We start from the raw sequence: 25,468 nt of genomic DNA, 5'->3' as shown, positions 1-25,468 counted from the left end.
AGTCCTGCTCCTCATCGCAGGCTGAAACATTATGCTAAGATAATCACACCTGCCAAGGGTGCTGAAGAACGTTGCCTGCTCCAAGTTCCAATTCTTTAGCAGCAAACGAGAGCAGCATTGAGTCTTCCTCTGGCTGAGTGGATGGTAAGGCTACTGTGAAGAAAGGCTCGAGATCACGGCTTGTTGTCCACCTCAACGATTACCGACATGAGCTTCAGCAGCTGCCTGGCCTGTCCCAAACCCTAGCACCCACAAGTCCTCCCCGATCGCCCTGTTTTCCTGTCTCTCTTCATGAACATACTGTATTTAAGGTTGCTTTCAAAGTTTACCGTTTTCCCTCTTCCTGTAACTTCAGAACTTCTAGGGCATGACTGCAGAGAGTCTGGACATTCTTGTGCTGGCTGAGTTGTCCTCTGAAGCCTGCTCTCTGGTGGGTCTCAATGAGAGTTTTAAGACTGCTCAGGAATTCCAAGGCAACAAACTTTCATAAGCACATATTGTTACAGTGTCGCAAGACTTCACCATCCTGACCCAAAGGCCTGAGTCTGGCCATGAACCAACATATTGTTTACCTCCTTCACTTCCTCAGCTTTCCCTGCCTGACTCACTCCCAGCTAGTACAAGGAAGTAACTAACACTATTCAAAAGTTTGTCAAAGTGCCTCTGTTCAGAGTTCATTGTAATATTGATGTAGGAGCAGCAGAGGAGTGGATGTGTCTATTGTATTTTGAACTAAAGAGTATTCTGCATTCTGTTGCATGAATTTTATATAGTAAGGTTTGCCATTCTTTATAACTCTTGAACATAACAGGATGGACTGGAGAGATGGCTTGGCAGGTAAGAACACATGCTACTCTTCCAGGCGCCCAAATCAGGTGACTCAACCCTGTATATCTGCAGCTCCATGTGATCCGACATCTCTAGTCTGGAGCTAGTGGCCTGCCATTCCCTTCACCCCCTCACCGTTGTGGCAGCCAAAGATGAAGAGACCACAGCTGATCTTTCTCCCCTCTGAGATACCTACTGATGTGCCAACTGAAGTTCCTTCACTCCTTCACCTTTGTGGCAGCCAAAGATGAGGAGACCACAGTTGACCTTTCTCCCACTGAGATATCTACTGATGTGCCAACTGAAGTCCTTCATGGACGGAGGGCCTCACAGTGACAGGGAAGATGACCTCCATGCCATGCACAACGTCACAATCAAATACAGAGCTGGCCAAGTAGCACAGCCGGAGGAAATGTGCACTCATGGTTGCAAGATCTGATTTCTAGTTTTGCCTGACATGTTGAGAAATACACCGATGACAACGAGGAACCAATGCTGCAGCCCTTTAATACAGTTCCTCATGCTTTGCCGACCCCCACTGAAGATGGACACTGTAAAGTAATCCCACACTAGCTCAGAACTGAGTATAACAAAGGGTTATTTATTTAAGGGTGGACTCACAGATCACAGTCCCCTGCAGGAATGGCAAACAGGAACCAAATCCAGCAGCCAGGAGAGTGAGCACACAAGCTTTACAGCTGCATTTATAGTATATGAGACCACACCCACGTGGGCGGGTATCTTAAAGGCTATTGGCTGGAGGAATTCCCACAGCACCCAACTATAAATTATTCTCATTGCTACTTCCTAGCTGTAATTTTGCTACTGTTGTGAATGTAAAATATCTGATATGCAGGATATCTGAGAAGTGATTCCTCAGAGGCTATGACCCATAGGTTGAGAACCGCTGATTTAGAGGGTTGGTGCATTACAGTGGAGGAGCGGACAAAATAAAACAGCCAATTCAACAGCCAGCAGCTTTTCTGTAAGAAAACTGAGAGGCCAGGCCAAACTGGTACACTACTTCTCAGCTGTTGGAAGGAAAGTAGTTTCTAGCCATAGAGCAATACCCAGTGGAATACCACTCAGGAATGAGAAGGAAAACAGATGAGGCACCCATAGAAGCTGTCAATCAAAGACCTACCTAAAAGAATGCCTGAAAGAATTCTCTAAGTGGAAAAGAAGTAAATAAATTGAAGGGGAAAAAAGAAAAGCAAAACTATGATCACAAAACAATAAACTTCCTTTCCTTTTCTTGTAATTAATGGGGGGATCAAAAATAATAACAACGTATAATATGGTTCTAGTTGTATTGAAGGAAATACTTAAGATGAATGTATTGTAAGTTGGGGGAGATAAGAACATATTAAAGCAAATGCAACTAAGAAAAAACTAAACCAAAAACACTCTCAATAATCTAACAAGTGGGATTTAAATGCTTCCAGGGGGAGAATAGAGAAACAAAACCAAAAGAAAAAAATGGCAAGTGCGATGGTGTGGGTGTGCCACCAAGTCACTGGGCACCAGCAGTGCCTGCCTCGGTACGGTGCCACCAAGTCACTGGGCAGCCAGCAGTGCCTGCCTCAGTACGGTGCCACCAAGTCACTGGGCAGCCAGCAGTGCCTGCCTCAGTACGGCGCAAGGCCAGGGCCGCCGTTCTCCACTCCTTCGCATTCCTTCCACTCCTGGGAGGGACCTGCTTGCTTGGGGTACCTTTTGCAGTGGGTGCCCGCCCCAAATGCGGGCACCACCTTCCAGTGGCGGTAGGTACATACGAGGTTACCGTATGGTGGCTTCAGATCAGGGCTCTTGGGGGCCCTCGGGCCTTCACTACCTCCCGAACTGAATAACTGCTGTGTCCTCAGCCTCCCCAGTAAGGAACAGCAACTGCTGGACTGGTCAGCTGATACTGTGTAAGCCAATGTAACAAATGCCCTTGTGCTATATATTTATCCTATCACTTCTGTTCCTCTACAGAACCCTGACTAATACAGTATGTCTGCCTCTAACATATATATATATATATATATCAATTGATATATTAATTTAAATAATTTAAATGGCCTAAAAGCACCAATTAAAAGGCAGAGATTGTTGAAATTGGCAATAAAATATGACCCAACCATATAATGTACTAGTTTGGCTCTAGAAAGTTTCCCATCAGTCCATACAATCCCCAGCATTGTTACTCTTGATAAATAATGGGATATTTCTTGGAGGTGCGTGTTTTTGAAGCCGGGTCTCACTGTGTAGCCCTGGCTGACCTGGAACTCACAAAGATTTATCTGCCTATGCTGGGATTAAAAGTGTGTCACACACACGCACGTGCCTGCACGCACGCGCGCACGCGCACACACACACACACACACACACACACACACCCTACCTACAATGGTACCATTAGGAATTATGAAGTACTAGGTTGTCTGGTCATTCAGAATATGATCCTGAATGAGATATCAGGCTCTTAGCCCCTTTCTCCTCCAGTTTTGCACCTTGGCAATAAAATGTTGCCTCACCACGGGCCCCAAACAATGAACGGCTCTCATAGAAACTAACACTGCTGTCAACGAACTCACGGCACACATAGCACAAACAATTAATCAATAGATGGAGGCAGATACATCATACAAACATTAGGAAGAGGAAAGAAGGTGGAAGAGGGGCTGGGAATATATGCACATCTGTATTCCTAGCTCTCCAGAGACTGAAACAGCAGAATCATGAGTTTAATACCAGCCTAGGCTATATAGCAAGTCTGGGGCCAGCCATATCAAAACAAATAATAATAATAATAATAAGTGGTTGCTATTCTCAGAGAAAATTACTAGATGTACATATTAGAGTATTACTCAGCAATAAAAAACAAGGACTTCTTGAATTTTGCGTACAAATGGAAGGAAATAGAAAACACTATCTTGAGTGAGGTAAGCCAGACCCAAAAAGAGGAACATGGGATGTACTCACTCATATTCGGTTTCTAGCCATAAATAAAGGACATTGAGCTTATAATTCGCGATCCTAGAGAAGCTAAATAAGAAGGTGAATCCAAAGACAAACATATAGGCATCCTCCTGAATATTAGCCTTCATCAGGCAATGAAAGGAGACAGAGACAGAGACCCACATTGGAGCACCGGACAGAAATCTCAAGGTCCAAATCAGGAGCAGAAGGAGAGGAAGCACGAGCAAAGAACTCAGGACCGCGAGGGGTGCACCCACACACTGAGATAATGGGGATGTTCTATTGGGAACTCACCAAGGCCAGCTTGCCTGGGTCTGAAAAAGCATGGGATAAAACCGGACTCGCTGAACATAGCGGACAATGAGGACTACTGAGAACTCAAGAACAATGGCAATGGGTTTTTGATCTTACTGCATGTACTGGCTTTGGGGGAGCCTTGGCAGTTTGGATGCTCACCTTACTAAACCTGAATGGAAGTGGGCGGTCCTTGGACTTCCCACAGGTCAGGGAACCCTGTTTGCTCTTCGAGCTGATGAGGGAGAGGGACTTGATTGGGGGAGGGGGAGGGAAATGGTAGGCTGTGGCGGGGGAGGCAGAAATCCTTAATAAATAAATAAATTAAAAAAAAGAATGAAAAAAAAGAAAATTACTAGAGACAGAGAAAGCCATCTTACAATGATAAAATACTTACCTCATTAAGAAAGGAGTCATAAGCACACTTGTGCTAATACGCAGGCCACAAAGATATAAGGAGCAAAGCTGATAGGAAGACATGGAAGATAAGCATGGCCACAGTCATACTTGGGAAATTTGTCTTTTCTTAACTAAACAAATGTAAAATCAGCTAGGATATGAAATGATTTAACAACACCATAAAACAACAGGATCTAATAGTTAGTATTTATAGACCTAGCCCCCCATTAAGACAAGAGTGCCCATCCTTTTCAACAGTCCATGGAAGATGTACCAAAATAGACAATCACAAAATCTTAAGATCTGAAAATCATAAAGAATGTGTTTCTCTCTGTAGTGGATTCAAGCTGGAAATCAAGCACAGAAAGATAACGGGAAAATGCCCAAATGCTCCAGTAGTCTGCGCATGAGAAAGAAAATAGAGATCATACATTTGACTGAATATGAATGAAAACACAAGGGATCAAAATTCATGGGATACAGCTAGAACAGCACCAGGAGAAAATGTGAATTGCCAAACGTGCGCATCTGAAGCCGGAAACTTGCAAATTCATCGAGGTCCATTTGAAAACCCTAGAAAGCAAGACAAGAGAAACGCAAAGCAAGCAAAACAAAGAATATAATAAAGATAAGATGAAAAATCAATGAAATTGAAAAGAGAAAACTGGGAAATCAATGCAACCAAAAGCTGGCCTCTGAACAAGCCAATAAAGCTTAAATCACTTCTTCTGATAGGCTGTCAATGCCTTTGCCACCTGAGCTGAATTCTGGCCATTGCCCTCAGTAAACCTCTAGAGGAGAAGGAATTGGCAGTGTGCATGGGTCATCCCTCAGAGCAGCTTCTGCTAGCCCAGATTCTTGTTTCCTTAAGGCACATTGTAAATCTCTACTCGTTCAATGCGCATCACCTCACTGTAAGAAATTACACTTCGTGGAACTGGCTAATGCCTGCCAAGCAACAAAAACTCTTCCATGATCGAAATAAAGAAGGGGAGAGAATGCCACATCAGCAAGCAAAGGGTTAAACAATCAAATAACCAACTAACACATCCACAAGCAAAGGGTTAAACAATCAAATAACCAATTAACACATCCACAAGCAAAGGGTTAAACAACCGAATAACCGATTGACCCTTTTAGAGAACACATATTGAAGGATTGGTGGTATCTGAGGCAGGAAGAAGGAAGCCTAAGCCCAAGTCTTCCCTGCCTGGACTCTATTGCTTAACCTTGGTGAAGTCATTCAACCTCCTAAGACATAAAGTTCCAATATCTACCCGAGGGAGAAGTGATTGAATGGACATGGTGTTTGTACTCAATAAATGTTCATTTTGTTCATAAAAGATTTTAATCATTTTGCAAAACTAGCAAAGAAAAATAAGACACAAGTCACCAACACAAATAAAATGAGATTACTATAAATGCAGCAGACATTAGAAGAATAGGAAATTACCCAAGTAAATATATATGCAGATAAAATGTACCAATTCCAAAAAAACCAAAAGCCCATACCTTGCCCAGTATAGTCCAAATGACCCTTAATGACAAATTCCCTGAAACAAAAGCCTTAGGCAAATCTGGTTTTAGTGAACAGTTACTATAGCTATATTTAGAAGAATTAACACCAATTCAATAGTGTGGGTTTTTTTCTGCAGAGATAAGAGAAGTAGCCATTTGCCAATTTTTGTGGCAAACCTGGCCTTATTCTATCACTACACTAGACACGAGCTCTTCAGGTATTTTCTAACCTGAAAACTGACACCCCTTGTAAATCCAGATGAAGAAACCTTTAACTTATTAGCAAATAAAATTTGGAAAAATGTAAAAGTACTATATTAATTAAATGGTGTTTTCGCTTCTCAGATACAAAGGTGACTGGATATTTTAAAAATCACTCTGCTCTGTCATATTAACCAGCTACAAAAAGAAAATTACTTTTTTTATGGGGGACATAGCTTGTTGATTACTTGTTAGTCCCCCAAGCATGAGAACTGGACTTTGGATCCCAGGGAACCTTGTAAATTCTTGGGTTGGGGGCGGGGGGTGCACACCAGCCTACCTGTAATCTAGCTGCCTTGGGAAGGTGGAGACTAGCCATTGCCTGGAGCTCTGGGTTTTTCTAACGTGAAAAGTCAACTGAAGACCATCCCTACATAAACCTGTGCTTCCCACGTGTGTACATACATGTACATATATGCTTGCCTGTTACACATACGCATGCCACACACACACACACATATAAAAAAAAGAAAATCACATGATCATATCAACTTATACAAAAAAGGTCAAATCAGACACCATCCTTGAAATAATATTTGGAAAATTAGAAATAGAAGTCATTTCATTGAATTGTTAAAGAACATACGCAAAAATTTTACTACTAACAATACACTTCAAAATGAATTATTTCCCTTTAGATCAGGAGCAAGGCAAAGATGTCACTACTTCTCACCCTTACCCAACACAGAGCTGGGAATGCCAGCCACTGCAGTAAGATGAGAAAGAGAGAGTGTGCAGGATGTACAGTAGTGTACAGGAAGAAAACTGTCCCTATTTATAAACGACACGATTGTCTGCGTAGAAAATCCCATAGCATGCCGCGCACATACGTTGTTTAAAATAATGTAGGTTCAGCAATGTTGTAAGTGAAGATCCATGAACAGAGCTCATTTGCATTTGTAACGGCAGTAATCAGGAGAAACAGAGCATTAACAATTGCTCAGAGTAGATGTTTCCAGTGAGTCTAAGACAACATTTACAGGACCTATTCTCGGAGTTTACAAATCAGTATGAAAATTACATAATGAAATGCATCATTTTGTAGAATTAGTGTGTTACTTTAAAAACTACAAAATAACAATGAAAGGAACCAAAGATCTAGATGAGTGGAGAGAGACACTGTGTCAGCGAATGGCAGAAGCGAACGGCGTTCACATCAACCTTTGGACATGGATATGCATGTTGAATATAATTTCTATTAAAATCTCAGCAACAAGTCTGATACATACAAAAATTTTCTAGACAAAGACAATGGAAACAGATTTTGCTAGAGAATAAAGGAGGAAAATTGGAGACATGCCTCCACAGCTATAAGCACTATTTGAAGAGGACTCAAGTTCCCAGCATGCACAGCAAGTGGCTCAAGATCACCTGTGTCTTAGGTAGGGTTTTTATTGCTGTGAAGAGATGCCATGGCCATGGCAACTCTTACAAAGAAAACATTTAACTTGGGTGGCTGGCTCACAGTTTCAGAGTCCATTATGTTCACGCTGGAGCAGGAAATCCTACACCTCACATGCAGCAGGAAGTCGACTGACTCACTGGGCCCTATCCTGAGCAAAGAGACCTCAAAAGCCCACCCCCATGGTGACACACTTCCTCCAACAAGGCCACGCCTCCTAATAGTGCCACTCCCTTTGGGGCTACTTTCTTTCAAACTACCACAACCGATAACTCCAGTTCCAGGAAATCTGATACCCTCTGGCCTCCAGGGCCATGTGCGCACAAGTGCATACACACTCACACAGATGCTCGCATATGGATTCACAAATAAGGAAGCAAATCTTTTCTAAAGGAATAAAGGAAAATCATCCTTTGCAATTTAAAAATATTTCAACTTCTTTAATGGAAGTGCAAAGTTAAATCGATAAACAGAATATAATGTTTTCAGCAAATGGAGTGGGAGCGCGAGCACATTTGTGGGGAAGAACCGTAAGAACAGTAAAACTGTAAGCAAACATTCCTTAGCTTGACACAAAGCTATGACCACAGTCTAATCAACAAATTAGACTTCATCAGAATGAAAACCTTTTCGTTTTCCCTACGGAAGTCTTATTAAATAAATGAAAAGACAAGTTCAAAATGAGAAAAAATATTTTAAAACCATATATCTAAACATACTTACATATAATCATATACACACACGCACGCACATATACAAACATATATAAACTATGCATGGTGACGCTTGCCTATAATCAAAACCCTCAGAAGGCTGAGGCAGGAGGATTGTGAGTTCAAGGCCAGCTTGGGCTATAGTGAGACAGTGACTCAAAAATAAATTAACTAATTAAATGTATAAAAGTTCTCAAAATTTAATCCCAGCACTTGGGAAGCAGAGGCCGGTGGATCTCTGTGAGTTCGAGGCCAGCCTTGTCTACAAGAGCTAGTTCCAGGACAGACTCTAAAGCTACAGAGAAACCCTGTCTCCAAAAAAAAAAAAAAAAAAAGTTCTCAAAATTCACCTGTAAGGAAAATGGAGGACAATAGCATGTGATAACCTGAAGAGCAAAGCCTCCAGACGTCCCTCCATACTTGTCAGAATGGCTAGAATAGAAATCCCGCAAGATTTAATCCTGGTGAGGATGTGAGGAACTGGATCACAGCAGCCTTCCCAATGGGAAGGAAAAAGGTGCAGCCAATAAGAATAGAATGTGGCCATTTCATTAAAAAATGCACAAAGGGAGAGAGAATGAAGGGGAAAAGAGAGGTAAATATAATCAAAGTACATTTTATGCATGTATAAAATATAATGATAAATCCATTATTTTATGTAATTAATATACTTTGATATGATGAAATAAATATGCAGCTACCACATGACCTGGTAATTATTCTCCTGGGCATTTATCCCAGAGAAATGAAGATTTACAGTTACACAAAAACAGGTGCAAAATGTTCATGCCAACTTAATTCATAGTAGCCGCAACATTTAAATGATCTAGGCATCCTTCACCCAACTATTTATCTAGATCATGTGATTATGCCCATCAGTAACAAGAAACAGATGTGTTTGTCAGAATAGACCTCCAAAGGAGAACAGAATTAGATAGTGAGTCTGTTTAGACAGTCTTCTTTCAGTGACACGCTGATTAGTAGTTGACAGCTTAAAGAAAGGACCAGAGAGAGAAAAATGGGTGGCTGTTCCAGACCTTGTAAAATCCACGTGCTGCTTGTAGGTATCAACGTCAATACACTGACTATCGTGTTCTTCTGTAGTTCGAGATGTTAATCACCCTCGTGAGACCTGGGAAGAGAAGGACGCAGCATCTTCCTGAAGTGCCTCTTCCTAGACTAGAGAATGCAAATCTGCAATTACCTTAAAATGAAAACTTTGATAACATGCTCAACTTTTTGATGCATGCCTGTGGGCCCAGCACTCAGAAAGCCAGGGAGAAAGATGCTGCAAGACCAAGACTGGCCCAGCTTACAGAGCAAGTTTGAAGTCAGCCAAGGCTGCATAGTAAGACTCTGTTCAAAAACAACAGCGATGATAAAACACATTCTATCTTCACATAAACCTTTGCACTTAAACTCTAAAAAAATTACTAAAAAAAATCACAAACTTTTAATCTGTTTAGTCATGATAAGAAAATACCATAGTATTAATGGCATATGACAAAAAATCTGTTTGTTACATTCCTTGGTGCTGAAAAGTATAAAATCAAAGTACCAGCAGACTTTGTGTATAGCAAGGGTCCTATTTCTCTTCTAATAATTAAGCCGTGTGTGTGTTTATTTGTGTGTGTGTGTGTTTGTGTGTCTGTGGGTGTGTGTCTGTGTGTCTCTGTGCATGTGTATCTGTGTATGTGTCTGTCTGTGTGTCATTAGTCTGTGTATATGTGTGTGTGTCTATGTGTATGTGTGTGTGTGTGTCTTCCTGTGAAAGAAGAGACAAGCAAGCTCCTTTGGGCTTTGCTTTTAAGAGCAGTGATTCATGAGGGCCTTACTTCTATGATCCGATCGTTTCCCCAAAGCCCCATCTTCTCTATTTATTTTAGCATTGTGTTCAATTATGTTCACGGGGAGGTACATGCATGAGCATGCAGATACCCACAGATGCCAAAAGAGAGAGTGCTGGGCCCTTTGGAGCTGGAGTGACAAGAGGTTGTATGACACCTGGTACGAGTGCTAAGAACCGAACTGGGGTCTTCTGCAAGAGCAGTAAGTTCTCCTAAACACCAAGCCAGCTCTCCAGCCTGTGGCCACCACCACCTTCTCTATTATGACATCAGGGAGGATTTCAACAGAGAATGTTCAGGAGATGCCCCTGTTCAGGTTACAGCATATGTGTCCCTGGACAAAGTGATACCAACGTTTAATAATAGGATTTTTTTAGCTCTATACTAGATCAAAGGTGTTGTCATGGAGGGCATTTTTATCAGGAGTAGGTATGTGTTTGTCATGAAGTCTTTTGTGTGCTTGTTAACATTTTTGGCCCCGGCACCTGAGAGTTCCATGTTGTAGAAGACAATAAATCCACTAAGTCAGGGAAGAGAAACACCAGGGCCTGACTGAACAGTAGTAAAAGCAACTGCAGAAGCAGCGCTGGTTCAGAGCCGCGCTTACTTCGGAAATCAATTTCAAGCATGTTTGGAAATAATTGTAATTCTAATAAGAATTAAAATTCAAACCATTAAGGGCGATAAATATTTAAAAGCATTTGGTCTGGAAATTAAGCTGGAACAGAGGAAAGAAAGTCATGTAATCAAACCCCTGTGCTGGAGTAAAGTATCGGCTTTGCTGGGAGGATTTTTGGCCCAAACTGCTAATCCCTGAGAACACACTCTCATTCTCTAACCACCGCCGCAGTCACATGAGCCTGGTGTTTATTCCTGGAGAGTTCGATTCTGGTTGCTTATTCTTTTTCTTCTGAAGGCAAAATCATTTATAGTTCTTCCTTCCTTCCTTTCTGTGTGTTTTTTTTTTTTGATTCATTTTCTCCTCCAATTCCTGAGTTGTAAACATCAACAAGCAAACCCAGTTACACATACCTACTGCTTGGGCCCAGACAACCTGAAGCCTAACATAAAGCCCAAATTCAGTACCTTCTTTATTTGAATAATTTAACCACTCATTCATTTGTGTTTGAAATAGGCTTCTTTCTTTCAAAAAGATCTATTTCATTTTTCAGTTGTGTCTGTCTGTGTATGTACGGTTATGTACACATGACTGCAATGTGCTAGCAGAGACCAGAAGAGGGATATCAGAGCCCCTAGAGCTGGAGTTAGAGGCCCTTGTGAGATGCCTGACCTGGTACTGCCAAAGAAGTCCAGTCCTCTGGGAAAACACCAAGCCCTCTTAACCGCTGAGCCATCTCTCTAGCCACTGAGATAGAGCTCACACTGCCGCTATTGGCAGAGCACTCTGGTTTCCAAGCTGTTCACTAAGACTACGCAGGGGGATCCAACCAGGGGAGGACTTTTCAGACTATGAAAAGTGAACTAAGAGAACCAAAGTCATGCTGGAGGAGAAAGCTGTAGCAAATCTGAGCTCTTTGTGGGTTAGTTAATTGGCTAAATTCGCTTGCTAGGCCTGCTGTAGCCAAATGCCACAAACTGAGTGGCTTAAATGAAAGGAGTAAATGCACCGTTCTGGAGTCTAAGAGTCTGAAATGAAAGCACACACAAAGCTAGTTCCTCCTGAGTGTCAAGAAGAGGGTCTGTTTTGTTGCATTTGTCTCCCAGTATCTGGGATTTCTGGTTGTCATTACGGGTCTTGGCTTGTAGGAACAACACCCCAGTCTGTCACTTGACTTTCTCTGAGTGATCTCTCTAAAGCTCTTCGTGTGTGTGTGTGTGTGTGTGTGTGTGTGTGTGTGTGTGCGTATGTGTGCGTATGTGTGCTTGTGTGTGTGTGTGTGTGTGCGTATGTGTGCATATGTGTGCTTGTGTGTGTGTGTGTGTGTATATATATATATATATTTATTGAGCTCTACATTTTTTTTTCTGTTCGCCTCCCTGCCTCTCCCCTTCCCTTCAACCTTCTCCCAAGGTTCCCATGCTCCCATTTTACTCAGGAGATCTTGTCTTTTTCTACTTCCCATGTAGATTAGACCTTTGTATGTCTCTCTTAGATCATTGTTGTCTAGGTTCTCTGGGATTGTGATTTGTAGGCTGGTTTTCCTTGCTTTATGTTTAAAAAACACTTATGAGTGAGTACATATGATAATTGTCTTTCTGGGTATGGGTTACCTCACTCAAAATGGTATTTTCTAGATCCATCCATTTGCCTGCAAATTTCAAAATGTCATTATTTTTTTCTACTGTGTAGTACTCCATTGTGTAAATGTACCACATATTCCTTATCCATTCTTTGGTTGAGGGGCATTCAGGTCGTTTCCAGCTTCTGACTATGACAAACAATGCTGATATGAACATAGTTAAGCACATGTCCTTGTGGCATGGTTGAGCATCCTTTGGGGATATACCCAAAAGTGATATTAAGGGGACTTGAGAAAGATTGTTTCCTAATTTTCTGAGAAATCGCCACACTGACATCCAAAGGGGCTGTACCAGCTTGTATTCCCACCAGCAATGCAGAAGTCTTCCCTTTCCCCACAACCTCTCAAGCATAAGTTGTCATCAGTGTTTTTGCTCTTGGGCATTCTTACAGGTATAAGATGGAATCTCAGAGTTGTTTTGATTTGCATTTCTCTGATAACTAAGGATGTTGAGCATTTCCTTAAGCACCTTCCAGCCATTTTAGATTCCTCTGTTGCAAAGCTCTTCTTTTTAAAAGGACAGTTTTCACTTTGGATTCAAGTGACCCCAGTCTGATATGATAACCAGTGAGAGTATCTCTGATTCAAACAAACAAAAAAAAAAAAAGAGCGAGTCACTGTTGAGTGCTTAGTCATAAATGGAACAGAGCGGTATCAACTATCTCAAGTTTCAAGGAGCTTCACCGAGAGGTGGTGGAAAGAATGGAAGGGTGGGAGAATGGGAGGAGTGAGGTGCAATCCTGTCTTCTGGACACAACACGACTACTGCACTCATGAACTCAACAGCAGCAATGGTCTACACAAGGTCCAGCCAACAAGAACAGCAGTGTTCCAGCAGGTTGCACGAATTTGACTTAACGGGTGTCTTGGTTTGTGCTTTTTTGCTGTGAAGCGACACCATGACCAAGGCAACTCTTATAACACATAGCATTCATTGGGGCTTCCTTACAGTTTCAGAGAACTAATGTCCATTGTCCTCAGGGTGGAGAGCTTGGCAGCACACAGGGAGCCCTGTGCTGGACAAGGAGCTGAAATTTCTACATCTGGATCCATAGGCAACAGGAAAGGAGAACCTAGACCTGGCATGGGCTTTAGAAACTTCAAAACCCACCCCCAGTGACACACTTCCTTCAAAAAGACCACATCTACTCCAAATCTTTCTCAAGTAGTGCCATTCCCTGATGACAAAGCTTTTAAATATATAAGCCTATGGGACCATTCTTATTCAGTCTACATTCCACTCCTGACCCCCATGGGTTTATAGCCATATTATAATGCAAAATGTATTTAATCCAACTTCAAAAGTCTCCATAGTCTAAATTACAATCTCAACACATTTAAGAAGTCCAAAGTTCAAAGGCTTTCTGAGAATCAAGGCAATCTCTTAACTGTAATCTTCTATAATATCAAAATCAAAAAACAGACCACATACTTCACATAATGTCCCAGAATATACATTTCCATTCCAAAAGGGAGAGAAAAGATCATAACGAGAAAACATTAGACAAAGCGAAGACTGAAAACCAGGAGGGAAACTTTAACTCTACACCCCCACGTCTGATGTCAAAGCTCTCTTCAGAGCTCCCACTCATTTCAGCTTTGGTGACTGCAGCACACAACCCCTTTCTGTTTCCACAACCTGCTTGCAGCTCTCCTTGGTGCTTATCCCAACTCTGATATCTCTAACACCGTGAAGTCTTCAGTTAAACCCTGGTTTCACCACCACAGCTTCACACAGTGGCCTCTCTAGGCCTCTGCGCAGGGACACCTCTGACATATGTCTGACTTCAGTGGCTTTCTTTAGTCACAGAGGGAGCTTCTGCAACCTTCTTCTCCACAGAGCTGAAGGTGCCAAGTTCTGCTGCCTGCTGTGACTGGAATCTGGCCCCTCCTTCAAATAAATTTGCATCAGTTTACTGGTTTTGAGGGTTTTCATCATTGCTTAAGCTTCCCTTTAATCCTTTCCACAAGCTGGAAGTTTAGCTGGGTGGGGTCTGGCTCTGAGCTCACCACTCCCTTTATTCTATTTAGCATCAGACTTTTCTTTAAACTTTTATCTCCTTGAGCACTGAATTTGGATCTAACATTTATATTTTCTGGTGTTCCTTTTCCTCTCAATTTGTATTTTTCATTGTTCATCTTGTTCCTTTTCAGTATAGATCTTCATTAGAGTGACCACTGATAACCACGTGACACAGTCAATACTAGGCTTTCTTGAACTCTCCTTTGCCAATGTCATTTATACAAAAGTCTTCAGTTTAGGCTATGGCAGATTTTTAGGACAAGGATGAAATACAGTCACATTCTTTGCTAAAATATCAAAAGAATGGTCTCTAGGCCACGCTAATAGTCTTCCCTTTTAAAACATCTCGATCTAGGCTGTCACAGTTCAGATTATCTCAGCATTGCTTTCTATGCTCCTACTAAGATGGTCCATTAATCCCCACTTAAAGCACCCATCTGCCTTTCTAGTCCAAAGTTCCAAAGTCTTCGATAGTTCTCAAAAAAACAGGATGGTCGGGCCTGTCACAATTCCCCAGTCCCTAGTACCAACTTCTCAGTCACTATTCCATTGCTGTGAAGAGAAACCATGACCAACGCAACTCTTATAAATAATGTATTTATTTGGCTCTTGTTTATAGTTTCAGAGGTTTAGTCCATTATCATCATAGCAGGGAGAATGGCAGAATGCAGGCAGGTACTGGGGCAGTAGCTGAGAGCTACATCCTGCTCCATTGGTAGAGAGAGAGAGAGAAAAAAAAAAAAACACTGAGCCTGGCTTGGGTTTTTGAATCTTCAAAGCCCACCCCTAGTAACACACTTCCTCCATCAGGGCCACACCTATTCCAACAAGGCCACACCTCCTAATCCTTCTCAAATAGTGCCACTCTCTGATGATTAAGAATTCAAATATATAAGCCTGTGGAGGCCATCCTTATCCAAACTATCACAGAAAGAGAGAGGATATAAAGGTGGTGAGGATACATGTCAGAGGGAGCATCTGGGAGAGTAAGAGGGGACAGTTAGGGTGCATAGGATCAAGATCCATTGTATACATCTATTAAACTGTCAATGAATAAAAATTAAAACTACATATTTGAAATACTAGAAGTTAAGATTTTAACAAGCTTAAGAGAGAAAGAGGGATGTAGACCCATTGGTAGAGTGCTTGCTTTGTAGTCAGGAAGCCCTAGGTTAGACCCTCAGCTCAGCACCATGTAAATGAGGTGTCAGATGTAATGAATACATGGTAAGTTTGAGGCCTGCCTGGGCCACAAGAAAACCTATCTCAAAAAAAAAACCTACCTAATGACAATGGACAATTTATTTGACTCTTGAATATAACTGATAACCAACACCCATAGAGTAGAACAGAACCCGCCCTCCATCTGAGAACTTCAGTTCCCTGCAGTAATCAAACATCCAGAGTTCTATGCAAGAGCCATCAGCCCCCCACCCACTCCACTGCGGCCCCTAGTCAGCACTAACACACGTGAACATAAGGAAATGTTACCTGCCCAATTTGCAAATGGAAAAATTGGACTCAGAGTGGCCAAGCACCCTGACACCGCTGCAAATAGACGATGTGCCAAAAAGAGAGACTAGAAACTCCTGCTCCCCAAACAGGCTCATTTTCTCTCTTTGTCACTTCCTCGTGTGTTTCTTCGTGCTTCATTTCCCTAAGGGCTTTATAGAACCTTCTATCATTCGCAATCTGTTCTTAGTTGTATGAATCTGTTTTCCCTTCAACCAACATTTTTCTTTTTCTGACTTAAAAGAGGAAACTAAAGACCCAGTTTTACTAAACCCTTCCACAGCTCTCCTATGCTTCAGTAAGCATGAACGCACAATTGAGTTGCTTTACTGAATACCGTGCCGTTGGCCTAACAGTGTAATCCAAGGGAAAAGCCCCACGCTGAAAGTGTGTGTGTGTCTCCTTAGGACCAGACTACCAGATCTCATGGGAGTCCAAGTCAGGAATTTATGAAGGGTGTGGCCTTGGAATTATCTAGGTTACCCTTCTTATTATACAAAACATCAATAAGATGTGAGGCCCAGAAAGCACACAAAGCAAAGATATAATAAGTCAAGCCAAGAATATCATACACCTTCTGAGTCATCACTAGGGATCTCACAAACATACCAAGTGTAGCACATGTTTATTGCCTTGCCTTGACCGTCTGGAAACCAGACAAAGGAGAGGGAGTGATGGGCTGTGGACATGATGTTTGTTTATCCTACAAGGGAAAAGAAAGCCGCCTATTATGTTGCATCTGTATCAATTGCAGTGTAGGAAAAATCTGCTCAACTCCCTTTCCAGAAAGTGCAGGGTTACTGGGGTCCATCAAATCCTAGGTTCTGAGAATAAGGACAGTATGGATTAGTTTCACAGAATAAATATTATATAAGTCATTATAAGTTACTGAGTAAAAACTTGTCAACTTGTAACACTGGGGCCAGAGAGATGAGCTTCAGAGTTAGGAGCATTTACTGTTCTTGCAGAGGACGAGGGTTTGAGTCCCATCACCCACATTTTGTCTCACAGGCTTCTGTAATGCCAACTCCAGGAGACCAGACACCTTCTCCTGGCCTCTGAGAACACCAGACACACACACATGGTACACATACATACAGGCAAGCGAAACATTCATACTCATAAAATTAACCTAAAACCTTTTTTAAAAATAGTCTAATATGCAGAGATGCATATTGTTCAACTGTAAGAATACATTCCTAAGGGCCAACCTGGGCTGGTTCATAAAAGAAGACTCTACACAGGCATTGACATTGACCCAGAAGTGCAAAGGAAATGGGGTCTCGCAGAAGGCTGAGCCCCAGGAGGGCCAAGGATGCAGAGGTGCCTGATGTGCTGGCGTGGTTGAGAGATGTTGCAGGGCTAAAGCAGATGCAGTGGTGTGAAACCCTTCATGGATCCACTGGCATCGTGTGGGCCATGTGAACTCATTTAAAGTATTTTAACCAAGACAGACAGGCCAGATATATTTTAAAGGGATCATTGCAGTGTCAGCTTGGGGAGATTGATAGAGTGACATGTGACAGGCTGGGTAAGACGTGAGCACGGTCACATCAGTGGTGCTCAGGCTAGACCACTCGGCTCCAGTCTCCCGTTCTCTACCACACTGACTTGGCTTGCATTTTTCTTTTTTTTTTTTTTTTTTTAAGTTTTTTCTCCCTAAGACGGGACCTCCTTTTGTAGTCCAGGCTAATTTTCAGCTTCAAATCTTCTGGCTTAGACTGCCAAGTGCTGGAATTACTGGCTTGTCCAACCACACTTGAATAGCTTTGTTTTGGTTGGTTGTTTGTTTTTTTCTGAAGGGGAGCCCATTTGGTCAACCCTGCTTAAAACCATTGTCACAAACAAAAATGAAAGTAGTGCTCACTTCTAAATGATTTATTTTTTTCTTGTTGGAGAAGACTTGTTTTTGTTGAAGTATAATTGTCATTTCAAATTGTATTTGAGCCAACTGGGAACACTGTAATTGTAGAGAAGTTGACAATGACACATTGTCAGTGCAAATGGCAGGAAGGAATCACCAGCTCAGCCACCAAAGAGACGGCGGTGTCCACCATTGTGTTTGCTTTGATTGTACCTATTGACTTTGTTGTTGCTGCTGCTTTTCTTTTTGCTTTTACTCGCCAGTTGCCTGAAAATTGAACAGTGTAAAATACATGGGGTAAATAAAACTGGCTTGACTTCAGGCTATTTTGATGATTCCTGTAAGGACAAGACATCATAAAAGGCAACGTGCTTTTGGAGACGTTTACTTGATATAACTTTGGAAAGGTTCTCGGAAAGAGTTGCTTTGCATAAATAAGTTATCTGTTTTCCTACAGACCCAGTCAAAGTTTCTGTCACCTGGCGTGATGTGTCCGTAGCATAACATGCCGACGAGTAAAGCCATTTATCGCTCTCACTTTGACAATCCGAATTATCTTTTGAATATAGCCCTGAATGATAAATCAGATGGTTTAAGAGCAGGACTCAAAATTAGAAAATTGAAGTCCTAAGTGCTTTTATCCTAAGTAGATGGCACCTTGAATAGCAAGTGGCCCAGCTCTGAGCTGACTCAATGACCAGGGGCTCTGCAGTGAGTGATGTTAGACTCACACTGTGTGCAGGTCCGGAAGACCAGGCTAAGTGTAAAGTGTACCCACTGACTTTCATGGGAGCCCAATTCAGCAGATATGGACATTTTTATCCTATATTTCTTTAGAAAACATTATAAAATATATCTAGCCATTTGCCACTGGATTATTGCGGATTTTCTTTGAAAAAATTAATAGCTTTTCTTTTCCCAAGAGTTATTGCTCAGTGTGGCCTTGTATCATTGTTCCAGATTGTTGCTAGGGTGTGGCTCTTTTTTTTTTTTTTCGTTCTAAAGAAAATGTACTTTCAAATTTTTTCTTTGATTTAGTGGAGCAATGGCTCCTGTCAAGACAACATGGAATATCCAGTTTTCTCCCATGTTGGCCAGGGTCCAAGTACAGAGATGCTGGACTCACCCACTTTGAGGGAGCAGATTCACTTCCTCTCTTGGCTTTTTTCGAGTGCTAGAGAAAACGGCCATGATCACACCATGCATTCTTTTGAAATCCCTTGATTCGCTGGCTGCCAGAAAGAACACTGATGTGTTATGCTCCTCCATCCCCTCTGGATGGGTGGAGTAGAACAGCCAGCTCCTACAAGCCTGCAGAGCAAAGCAAGGAAACCAGAAACAAAAGTCCCTGTTTCCCCGTGTGTCTACCAGTACTGCCTCTGCTATTGCACTGAAATAGGTCCTGTGGTTGGGACTTAATTTTTTAAATTCTTCATTTTCATGTTTCCAAGGCTTTGTGAAGGTTACTTTTACCATTATTACAACCAAATACCTTAAAAGAAGCAGTTTAAGGGAGAAGGGTTCTATTTTGGCACATGGTTTCAGAAGTGATGGAGTCCACGTGACAGGGAAGGTAGGATGCGAGAGCAGGAGGCATCTGGTCGCATTGTGTCTAAGTCAGGAAGCAGAGAGCAGACAGTCAGCCATACCTCGGAGCTCACCCTAAATGACACACTTCCTTTAGTGAAGCCCCGCCTCTTAAATGCTTCACAACCTTGTGAAATAGCAGTACTAGCTGGGGAGCCAATGCTCAAATACATGAGCCTTTGGGGACAGTCCACATTCCAACTAGAACTCCCAAGTAACCAACAAAAATAAAAAAATTTAAAAAAATAAATAAATAAATAACCTTTCTGTTTATTTCTTCTAGGTCGGACGAATTGAAGACTTTCTGTACCAACTAGAAGACAACTTCTTAAAAACAAAGAAACTGAGAATTGCTCGGAGGCAGAAGACAAAACTGAAGAGGCTTCAAACTGCACAGCAAAACTAAGACGCTAGGGAGCAGGCTGCCAAGGTGTCTAAGGAGGCTAAGGTGGGCAGCACCTGGATGACAAAGGCCATGACCAAAGTGGTGGGATGCACACCCCTGCCAAAGATAGTCTATATATACTTCATTCATTTCAGCTAGCAACAATAAATGTTTTCAACATGTTTGACTTGACTCAGGATCAAATTCTTCTTGTGTGAAGAGCTCTTATAATAACTACTGCTGTGCCTTTACCTGCCTTGTCCTTTCAGACTTGACTAAGGTGTGCTAGGTCTACCCAAGGATGCTCATATTCGTGTGTGCTCCTTAGGAAATGATCACATGTCACATGCAGATAAATGCCATTGAAAATGGCGATCTGATGGTACACTTTCTCGGTCCTTAAGGAGATGGCCATGTGCAGTTTAGTTGATACTATCAGCACTCCCAGGAAAATCTGCATTTCTTCCTCTCGATCATTTATACTGCACTTTACCTCTTCTTCAGCCAAAACATAGATTCACATATTTGACAGGATGGTGCATCTGTAGCCAACACAAGAAACTCAACTAAGGCCCATAAAAGGATTTAGAAATAAGGATAATAGGAGGGATCCAGACAGAAAATAACATAAACAGAGAAGCACAAGTTATAAATCTTGAGAATAAATAAATAGTACCTTCATATAAGAATATGAAATGAAAGAGTACTGAGCATCACTTGATGCAATGAGATGGTGAATGAACAAATTAAAAGCTTGCTCTTAACATATGGAATGTTTATGTAGTCATAACTCAAGACATAAATATTGAAATGAAACAGTCTGGACTTCAGATTCTCTGGGAATGGTTTGTTCAACTCCAACTTTTATCAAATAGTGCCATTCCATCCTCCACGCCCCCGGGAATCCACCTCTATTAATGACCTCTTCTCGTGTTAGTTATTAATAGAGTTATGATCAATTAAAGACCATGAACGTTAAGAAGCTCCTTTTTGCTTTGTAGCTCATACCAGAACATTTTATTTCCTATGAGCACTAGGAAACTATTTTTTTTCTTGAATATAAGTCTAGCTGAATGAGAGAGGTCCAGGTTGGCTTAGTCGTCCATCTGACTGATAATAACACCTCTGGCCACTGACCAGGAGTCCATATTGGGGTGGAGAGATTGAGGAAATAGCCCAGTGGGCAAGAAAGGGACCTGAATTTGGATCCACAATATTCATGTAAAAAGCTGGGTGTATGGGCAAGAGTGAGGAGGTAGAGACAGAATGGAAAGCAACTGAGGAAGACACTCACTCTCAATCTCTGGCCTCCACATGAACAAAGTGCACACATGCACACATGAACACACACACATACACACTCATACAAAAGTTGAAAGACAAAGTTTAACCATAAGAAATACAATCTTCTCTAGCATTTTCTTGAAAGTGAAGATAAATTTTATGCTGTAGCCTTTCCAAGACACTAAAAGCAAACCTAGAAAAGACTTCTTGATAAAATAGAAGAGAAATATACAATTTTCTCTTTTTTTCAATAATATTAGCTATGTAGCTAATCCTTGCTATTCACCATGTCCATTTATCTTCTGCTAAGAACCAATTTCTGCTGACCTCTAGAGCCAGAAATGGCTTCTCTTTCAAAATAGCTGTGCTGGATAGTTTTCTGTCAAGTTGACACAAACTAGAGTTATCTGAGAGGAGAGAACCCCAATTGAGAAAACACCTCTAGAAGATTCAGCTGTAGGCAAGCCTGTGAGACATTTTCTTAACTAGTGATTTATGGGGCAGGGCTCAGCCCAGTATGGGTGGTGCCATCCGTGGACTGGTGGTTCTGTGTTCTGTAACATAGCAGGTTGAACAAGCCATGGGGAGCAAGCCAGGAAGCAACACTCCATGGCCACTGCATAATCTCCTTCCTTCAGGTTCTCGCCCTTTCTGAATTCCTGTTCTTTCTTCATTGATGGACTATGAGGTGGAAGTGTAAGCCAAATACTTTCCTCAGCACCTTGCTTTGGTTGTGATGCTGCATTATAGCAATAGTAACCATAACTAAGACAACATCTATACAAATTCCTGCCATGTCTGCTCCACAAAGGTAAGCAAATCTGCCTAAAAGCTGTGTTGGGGACACTGCCACTTGGTCACCCCCAAACAAGGAATCCCAGGGACCCCACAGCCACCATAAACCCTCTAGTCCACATCTACCTGATTTCAACCACCTGATCATTTCTTCATAATTTCCTGATTATTCCTCAAGGAATTTTGGAGCTGTTTGTTTTCTTGGGATTTTTTTTTATGTGAATGAGTGTCTGAATGTATGTGTGTGGTTGGTGCCTGTGGAGGCCTCAAGAGAGGGTTGGATCTCCTGGAACTGGAGTTATAGGTGGCTATGATCTACTATGTGGATGTTAGGAATCAAACCCAGGTCATCTAAAAGAGCAGCCGCAACCCTGAGCCATGTCTCCCTTTTCTTCTTTGGCTTTTTGTTTTCAAATTGTTTAGATCTGTGAGAAAGTGACAAGAATAGACAATATGACCAATGGGCCCACTACACAAGTCTTCCCCAACTATAAGCATTTTGTCACATGATCTCTCTTCCTCCTGCAAAAGACTGTTGTGACACATACACAGGACAACATCATCATTGCCCTCACTGCAGGCTAACCTGCTTTTTCTGTCAGACAAGCCCAGACGCCTCAGTGGCGTATTTAGGAAACTCTGGAGGAGAAGTCTCTGGACAGAACAGTCTGCCACAGCCATCTCCTCCTGGTCACTGTTGGCCTGTCCTCAGTGTCGCTGATGATGGCCGCAGCACCCAATGGGCTTGGGATCTTTGAAGAAGGATACGGAAGTAGCAAAGCTGTCTGCTGCTGCTTTGGTTTGGTAACAAAGAACCTTGCAGCTTACAGACATGGTACAGTCTTGAAACTGTTAATTCACACTTTTAGACATCTTCACGAGTGACATATATCTTCCCTTGGAGAGCAGGTGATACAATTTAAGAAGAGCAAAGCTGTTCTAATTTGTGTCAAAACACTCTGACCAGAGCACTTGAGGATAGAAGGGTTTATTTGACATACATGTACAGGCCTCAACCCATCACCAACAAGGTAGGAACTGGAAGCTTGAACCTGAGAGGAACTCTACACACAAGCTTGCTTTCTCTGGCTTTCTCAATTACCTTTCTTCTGCAGTAAGCCCCTGCCTATGAATGGCACCCCCTTCAATAGGCTGAGCCCTCTTGCACCAACAATCAGCAACTGAGAAAATACGATGGAGGCAATTCTACACTTGAGGCTCCCTTTTCCCAGGTAACTCCAGGTTGATGCCAAGATGACAGCCGAAAACTATGACAAAAGGTTCTTCGGAACCTCACGTGGATGATCATCAGGATAGATGCCAACTGAGTAGCACGACTATGTGAGCATCATGCAGTCTGCAGGGGAGGGACACACAGAGAAGCACAGGCTGCTGCTGTGAAGGCTGTCTGTACCTTCATAGTTAGAAGCTGGTGTGTTTGATTTAAACACTGTCGTGGTGGGCACTCCCACATGCTTCTGATGAAACCAAATTTCAGGAACATATACTAAAGTAATTTACCAAAGGCATATTGAAAAATAAAACTCAAAAGCATTCAGCACAGTTTGAGGGAGGATTTTAAAAGATAAATGCATTTATCCCAGCATAAGTAATAGACTAAATGATTTATGGCAGTCTATTCAATGCTTAGCCTAACAATATATAAAAAGTTTATAATATTAAAAAGTAGCACTCAAAACCATATATAGCATAATTATAACTACGTTGTAAAATATGCATATAAAACACTGAAGGGAAATACAATAAGGTGTGAAGAATAGTTGTATCTAGTGAAGTAATTATGGCTAATTTTATTTTCTTTCAGTTAATATCATACAGTCCATTCAATACCATCTTTTAAAGATGATTTAGTATCATTCTGCAGAGAAACAACTCAGTTAGTTCAGCTTTACTTTCTGTGCTTGTGAGGAAAACTGTATACTAATTCTTGTGTCAGAGAGAAAGGCTATCTGACAGACAGGCACCAAAGGAAGGCTTTCTTGTGGAATCCTGTAAGACACAGTTTTATGGCTGTCGCCACCAGGAATCTCAGGCACAGGCAGCCCAGAGTGTCACTGGAGGAAACATTCAGTAGAGCAGCAGTTTTAGTGGTATCAATGCCTGCAAGCAGCAGTTCAGTGTCTGGGCTGTCCCTGTCTCTTGCTTGTAATCCATATACCTTTCTCATCTGGTTATGTCTCTTAGATCTTTCCCCATGCTCACAGAACATCATCTCATGAAATATGAGATGATCACAAACCAGCACTCTTAAATCAAAATATATTGAAAGTTGAAAGACCACGGGCAGAGCAAAGCCTTGATTTACTGTGGCTTGATTCATGGAGATGGCATGATGGAGTCTAAGTTCCATCAAATATTTCACTCATTGCCTGATCCACTCAGCACTTCCTAGAGTTTGTGGACATTGATACAAAGAAAAACTTTGCATCCTTGACAGGCAGCAGACTGTCAAGATGGAACAGAGTGACACCTGGAGGCAGGCACATAATTTTGACAAGCCATCAACAGGAAGGAAAACCAGAAAATGGATCCAAAGAGCCTCCCAAAAGTTATAAATATAATGACATTCTTCTTGGGGTTCAATGGAGAGAATTCAGAAATACTAAGACTGCCTAACACAATCAGCACTCAGAATCATTCTTCCAATACATTATATGATAAACAATAGGAGAATTTGAGGATTAATTATTGTATTGTGCTTTGCTGTGGTCTTACATTGATCCCAAGACAATGTGCAAACTTGATATGCCTTAGTAAACAAGACTGTAACTTTCATTTTAAGTATATGTTTGGGGAAGTTACAATGCATATATTTTTCTCTTTTTTGCCTATATTTTTCAAGGAACCAGAGACCTTCATTTTTGATGCTAATATTCTGTGTCCTGGTTAGAGTTTCTATTGCTGTAATGAAACACCATCACCAAAGCAACGTGGAGAGGAAAGGGTTTATTTGGCTTAAACCTCCATCTTTCACCACCACCAAAGGAAGTCAGGGCAGGAACTCCACCTCTAATGTGGGTCACACCTTCTGGTGTCAGCCTATGTAAAGGACAAGGAAGAAGAAAGGTTCTCTCTTCACCTGTTTGCTCTTGATCTTGTTGACAACTCCATTCCCTTACTAGCATTGGAGCCCACTTATTTGAAATTCTGGTGTATACCAAAAACCAACTGAGACATATGGCTTCCTGGACTGAACAACTGTTGATTCTTGAACTGTCCATTGGTAGATAACAATTGTTGGACTAGCTGGACCACAGCCTGTAGGCTATTATAATCAGCCTGTTTTAGGTAGGTAGGTAGGTAGATGGATGGATGGATAGATAGCTTCTATTGTTGTGTTCCTCTAGAGCACCTGATTAATACACTTTGCTTTTGTGTTTTGCTATGTTTTCTTTGTCAGAGACTGCCTCTACTAGCTCAATCTCGTGTTGAACTTGCTGTATAGCCAAGACTGATCTTGAATTCCTGATCCTCCTGCCTCTGCCTCTCAAGTGTCAGGAGTATAGGCAT

The 25,468-nt window shown here is 41.8% G+C and overlaps 1 protein-coding gene across 1 annotated transcript in view; it reads left to right on the top strand.

Moving 5' to 3' along the window:
• The window catches only part of Spata16 (spermatogenesis associated 16), a 254,089-nt gene extending 234,210 nt beyond the window's left edge, over positions 1-19,879 (top strand). The window contains exon 10 of the mRNA XM_041659524.1: positions 19,757-19,879. Within this exon, the coding sequence (XP_041515458.1) occupies positions 19,757-19,879 (123 nt within the window). The remainder of the gene's footprint in view (positions 1-19,756) is intronic.
• The last annotated feature ends 5,589 nt before the right edge of the window (positions 19,880-25,468 follow it).

Source organism: Microtus oregoni, unplaced genomic scaffold, assembly GCF_018167655.1.
Source record: "Microtus oregoni isolate MIOR12 unplaced genomic scaffold, Mior012 000010F_ref0000083, whole genome shotgun sequence".
NCBI classification, from domain to species: Eukaryota; Metazoa; Chordata; class Mammalia; order Rodentia; family Cricetidae; genus Microtus; species Microtus oregoni.
Note: the sequence above shows the minus strand (reverse complement) of the source record. Positions and strands in the feature narration are given on the sequence as shown.